Source organism: Triticum aestivum, unplaced genomic scaffold, assembly GCF_018294505.1.
Source record: "Triticum aestivum cultivar Chinese Spring unplaced genomic scaffold, IWGSC CS RefSeq v2.1 scaffold94618, whole genome shotgun sequence".
Taxonomy (NCBI): domain Eukaryota; kingdom Viridiplantae; phylum Streptophyta; class Magnoliopsida; order Poales; family Poaceae; genus Triticum; species Triticum aestivum.
The window spans coordinates 12,989-19,011 of NW_025226222.1; the positions used below are offsets into that span (position 1 = coordinate 12,989).

Below are 6,023 nucleotides of genomic sequence, written 5' to 3' on the forward strand. Positions count from 1 at the left end.
ACAGTACATTATCCACATACTAAATTTGATAGCTGAGCAATTCTATGCAATAAGGAATGATCAGTTGTCCTGCGATGGGACATAATACATGCAGTAACAAGTGACAAGGGTGAGCTTTCAACTTGCTTCTACAACAGCATTGCCCACAGAATTCATGGCGCTGTCCTTTTCAATATGGATTACTGAAGACAAATTACCGGTGGCGCAATCATTTAATTAAACAGTAGGGATCCAAGCTCTTCTGCAAATTAGGTGCAACTTGCAAGTCAAAAGAGAGGACAATTTGCTACATCATTGCTAGGCAGAGCAAAAAAGAAACAGGAAACACATGTAGATTATCAAATATTTATTATTAATAAGGCCACCATATAATCTCTCAGACTAAAAGAAGACCTAGATAAAAACCGGGAAAGCCAACCCTTGAGTTCAAGAAATAGAGAAACCAGGAAGGTAGATTACCAGTAATAAGTTGCAAGAAGACACCTAGAGGCCCAGGATAAAAATGCGAAGTCAATTCTCCAGTTCAAGAAAATAGACACATGGGGCAGATTAGTTAGCACATATTACAAACACATACGAAAAGGACATATTTATTTTGGCATTGACGCGCACAATAATCCCTTCTTTCCAAAAGGGTATCGACACAAACGGAACATGTAACCATGTAATAACCAAAGATTCTTGATTTATATTTTACATGCATCAACAAAGAAGCTTACCAAAAAGTTGTCTTGCCCCGCTTTATAAATAAAGCCGCAACCATCATTATTAATAAGGCCACCAGATAATCTCTCGCACAAAAACAAGACCTGGATAAAAAGGGAAAGCCAATTCTTGAGTTCAAGAAATAGAGACAACAGGAAGGTAGATTACCAGTAATAAGTAGCAAGACGACACCTAGAGGCCCAGGATAAAAAACCGAAGTCAATTCTCCGGTTCAAGAAAATAGATACATGGGGCAGATTAGTTAGCACATAGTACAAACACACACCAAAATGACTTGGTAATTTTGGCATTGACGCACGCAATAATCCTTCTTTCCAAAACGGTATCGGCACAAACATAGATTTCATGCAACTATATAACAACCAAAGATAATCGATTTGAATTTTACATGCATCAACAAAGAAGCTTACCCAAAAAGACATCTCGCCCTGTTTTACAAATGAAGCCACAACCACACCGCAAACGGAGGTCCACAAGTAACATAAAGGTTCGAAAGTACAACAAAATAAAGTACTTGCTGGGGGCAACAGCAAAAGAAGCTGACAAAACCCTTCAATTCATATATACCGCAGCTCATAGTGGATCCAATTCATACATACTGCAGCTCATGAGGATACAAACATCCAGGACATTAAAATGCATCAGCGGACTCATCAGACTTCAGGTGAAAGGCCAACCATTCACAACATAACCATGTAGCGATGGAAAGAAGTCATGCGGAACAAGACTTTGTTTGAGCTGCAGTTGAGTAGGTTCGACACCTGTGTGATTGAAAGTGGCGACCAACTTGCCATCCATGTCAACCTGAACTAGCCAGTCAGGAAATTTGACCAGCACAAGCAACTCACCATCCCCAGGCGCGACCGTTTCCCAAGAGTCATCGTCGTCGCGTTTTCCACACGACGCCCTAATCTCTGTAAGCGGCAATTCAATGTGGCATTTGAAGGTCCAGACCTCGCTTTCATAGTCCTGTAACACCCAGATATCAATGTTTGTCGCTTTGTCATTAAAGCTAGACATGCCGAGCATTCCATCCATCTCAAACCTGTGTTTTGATTTTCGGTTTGTGTTTTTTTTCGTCCTTGGCCGAAATGGCCGAATTTCGGGAATTTTAAATTTTTCGGCAAAATCTCGGACGAAATTTCAAAATCAAAATTTGAAAATTTGGCCGAAATTTGGCCGAAATTCAAACAAGATTTGAAATAAAACAGGCCACAAATATAGCAGCGCAACAACCATCAGGTTTGATCATGTAAATTTCAGCAAATAAGCTCTAGGGATTAATAAAACTGCATCTGTCCAACATAACAGGCACACATTAGTTATAAAGTGGCCTCCAACATAACCCTTAACAGTCCAACATCAGTTCAACCATCACAGCATAGTTCAGAGTTTAAATAGTCCGGTACAGCCAACAGACTTAAAGTATTACACATAGAAACAACAGCTCCAAAAGGCAACTATCAAAGTATGACATTGAAACAGCAGCTCCAAGCTTGCCTACATCCAAAAGCTTCTTGATATCCTTAGTTATTCTTCAAGTGTCATTTATGGTTTAGAGAAAACAGAGGAAGGGTCAGGATGGAGGTAGTTCTGCATCGGAATTATCTTCTGCCACTTTGTGCATTAAAAATAAAATGGACTAACAGGACAAGTGGCTAGTAGAACAATAGTCAAATTTATGCATGCTCATGAATCAAATAACAAATCTACTACAGTAATATAGTTTTTTATTCACCAAAAAGCTTCAGGAGCAAAGGTTAAATGCCTCCATATACTAGAATGATGAATTCTAGTTTACAATTTTTACTCGAGCACAACAAAACTCTAAGGATACAAAGAAAACAACATAGACACAAACAGCCCACTGTTGGCTTGGACTAGCCATTTGTCAATTGTCATACAAAAGGAAAATCAGGATGGATGTAGTTCAACATCAGAATTTTCTTCTTCCACTTTGTGCATAATGAAATAAAATGGACTAACATGGAGGTGTCTAGTGCAACAATAGTCAAGTGGTAACATTTCAGGATAACATAAATACATTGCTTAACATGACAACGAAGGCTAGGCATGGATAGAAAGTGTATACATCTAAGAAACTAGCGGCTCCAAGTAACTAAAATTTTCTAAGCAATTATCATGAATCATAAAACACTAGAAAGAAGAGACTTGCCAACAGATTTCTAAGCAACAGGGGATAGGCTGTTGACGCCCTTGGTCTTCTTCTTGACAAGCCGTACAGATCTACGGGTCTCCAAATTGCCATCTCTTGGAGGTGCGTCCTTTTCTACTTGAATTTGTGTCTCTTTTTCCACTTGCATTTGCGCCTCTTGCTGATCATGCATGGATGGAGCATCTTCCCCATCCTCACTCACCCCATCATTATCCTCACTCTCACTATCAACAAATACATTCTCTTCAAAATCACATGACAAAAGAACAACGGTCAGTTATGAAGAGTAGGTAACTAGAGAAGCAACCCTTGCTTACTTGGGTGTCCTCACATGAATGAGGAACAAAAACAGTACAGCTTAATGCTCTAGTTTAGATACTAAGGAATAAGTAATTTAAATACAACCTGATGCTCTAGGTTGCCAAAAAGACAAGTCAAAAATAATAATCTATTCTTGAGAAAGATACTGCGAAGCTTAGTTCTAGAACCACCACTTAATGGTACCGCTGAATATTGAATTAACCATCGGTCAACATCTACTTAGTTAAATACACAACACAACTGAATTATTATTGGACGTACTGTAGATCTAAATAAATGATCAATTCAAACATGAGATGCTTCTGCAAACATACAAGCGAGTGGTTGGAGGTGATGAAAAAAACTTTAATATTGCACACAAGCATCATCTCAACAGCTCAAAAACAAGCACACACCCCAGATCTATGGAACGATTATATATTTTAGGATGTTCAGAATAATCGTTTGTAACCCACTTTTTTGTTGGACCAAAATAAATAGTACCAGATCGTGAGCATCTTAGTGAATACCAGATGCATGTGTGTTTCAGGTTATATACCAAACCAAAACATTGTGAGACTCCTTGGTGACTACCAAATGCATGTATATTTCAGATTAATAATCTCACTGTTGTACGTTCAACTCATCAAGACTCACTTTTTCTTAACCCCGTATGATATATGCATTTGCCGAGCCATTTACCAGGGACCTCTCCTAAATCTAAAGCAGCACAAGCAGACACAGATTATAACCAAGAAACAAAGCAACATCGATCTGAAATTGCTCAAGAACTGAAACTGCATACACATACTGAAACTGCATCAAGAACATTTGTACCTTTCCAGTCAAGCGGACGCCCTCCATGCTGCTGCCGCTGCCCCGTGCTACTGCCTCCGTTGAACTGGTCGGCTCGCGCTCCATCAGCTCCGTTGCCGCAGCCGCCGAGCACCATGCTGCAGTCTTGGAGAAGGGCCGCAGCCGCCGAGCTCCGTTGCCGCAGTCTTCGACAGGAAGTGGATGGGGTGGAGGCGAGGAGATGTGGAGGAGGGCCGGAGAAGTGAGCGCCTTGGCCGGAGATGTCGAGGAGGGCGAGGAGATGTGGCCTCTGCGCAGCGGCGGCGCCGCACACAGGAGGACGGACAGGGAAAGAGCGATTTAGGGTTAGGTAGCGTGGGTTCGTGGTTTTGTCTCAGCGGAAGCCTAACTGGAAGGCTCTCGAAGCTGGGCCGGGCAAAAAAAATTCAAACTGGGCCAAATTATTCGGCCGATAGGCCCATATATCGGGCCCTAGCGAGACGGCCGAAATTCGGCCGAAATTCATTTTTTTCGGCCGAAAATCAAAACGCAGTCTCAAACAGCCCATCCCTGGCAGAACCACGAACAATCGGGACGCGCATCTGTCGGAACGACTCAGCCGTGGTGTCAAACACGATTAGCATGTTGCTTTCGCCCTCGTGCTGCTGCACCCGGTGCCAATGCAGCCCGCCACGGAGTAGCACATACTTGGTGCCGAATATGACTTCTTTATGCGCTTCCCCCGGCCTGACGATTCTTCTCGGCGGTTGGCCGGAGCCCAACGATAAAACATAGCAGCCAGCTTCCCTCCCAGCTGCCGGACACCGGTACATCAGTACCCTGTATTCGCCGGTTGGGGGGTGACGGTACATCCCCAAGAACGTGGAGTCCATAGGCACCCTGAGGCGGGCATACTGACGGGTCGCTGGGTTGCAGATGCCCAAGAACTTGCGGCGCCACCAGTCGAAGACAACGAGGCCGTCAAAGGAGGCCACCAGATCTTTGAATTCGGAGGCTCGGCCAAGTCGCGCGACGGGCTGGAGCTTGTCGGCGGCGGCCCGGTGGTCGAAGGGGATGATGTCTATGTCGCCGCCGACCTTGTAGTAGCCGTAGCGGGGAAGGTTGCAGACGTAGAGGAAGGGGCGGGTGGGCTGGCGGGCGTGGTTGGCGATGAGGAAGTCGCGGGCGGAGGTGGCTGTGCGCCAGGCGCGGCAGACGGCGCGGCAGCGGAGGAGCGATTTGGGGGGCAGGCGGACGAGGATGTCCCAGATGAGGATCTCATCCGGGATGCCATCATGAGGAGGCGTCGGCCCTCCCCTTGCTGCCTCCGCCATGGCCGCCGGCGAGGAGCTAGACCTGCATCTCGATCTGTCGCAGGGGTAGAGTGGACAAGTAGCGGCGTGTGGGGAAAAGTGGCAGGTAGTGACGGCGGAGGGTTTCGTGGCCGTGGTCGTTGGGATAGGAATAATATAGTGCCTTTTTTTTTCTTTTCTTTTTTTAACAGGTATTAGGCGCTGAAGGCGTCCAATTTCATTCAGCCCAATACCAGCGTACAGCCCCTAAAAAACATGTTGTACAAAGCCCTGAAGGTTTAGATTGGAAAGAAGACAGATTATTAAAGGTTTAGATTGTAATATCTTCTTTTTTCCTGCGGAAAACCCGGCGGCTCCTAGGAGGCGATTAGGATTCACGCGAGGACTTTGACGGCACTCGTCGAGTTGATTGGCGAGGCGGGGAATCCATCGCTCAGAGATGGCTACGGCGGCTGGGCGTGATGGACTGCGAGGGGCCAGGGCTCTATCGCCCAAGTCGGCGAGGGTGCGGCTTGAGGAGGCTCTAGGGAAACTCGATATCTCAGAGGAGGAGGCCACACCTCTGGTGATTGATGATCGTGATGAGGGCGGCCAGCAGAAGTGGATGCTGGCGTGAAAGGTTCTGTTCAGCAATGTCTTCCATATCCAAATCATCTCCAACGCCCTTCGGCCCGTGTGGGGAAACCCTAAAAGTTTAAGCTTGAGATCTGTTG

General features: G+C 45.3%; 1 protein-coding gene across 2 annotated transcripts; it reads right to left on the reverse strand.

The window, feature by feature from the left end:
- Positions 1-2,655: 2,655 nt before the first annotated feature.
- LOC123172526 (putative F-box protein At3g52320) lies at positions 2,656-5,426 on the reverse strand. 2 transcript variants are annotated; one of them, XM_044589483.1, is made up of 2 exons: positions 4,040-5,426; positions 2,656-3,126 (listed from the first exon to the last, which is right to left on the reverse strand). In XM_044589483.1, exon 1 carries the CDS (start codon positions 5,329-5,331, stop codon positions 4,540-4,542), a length of 792 nt encoding a protein of 263 aa, XP_044445418.1. In that variant the 5' UTR covers positions 5,332-5,426; the 3' UTR covers positions 2,656-3,126; positions 4,040-4,539. The 2 variants fall into 2 exon arrangements, with proteins under 2 accessions (XP_044445418.1, XP_044445417.1); XM_044589482.1 differs by having other exon boundaries at positions 2,656-3,145.
- Positions 5,427-6,023: the final 597 nt, after the last annotated feature.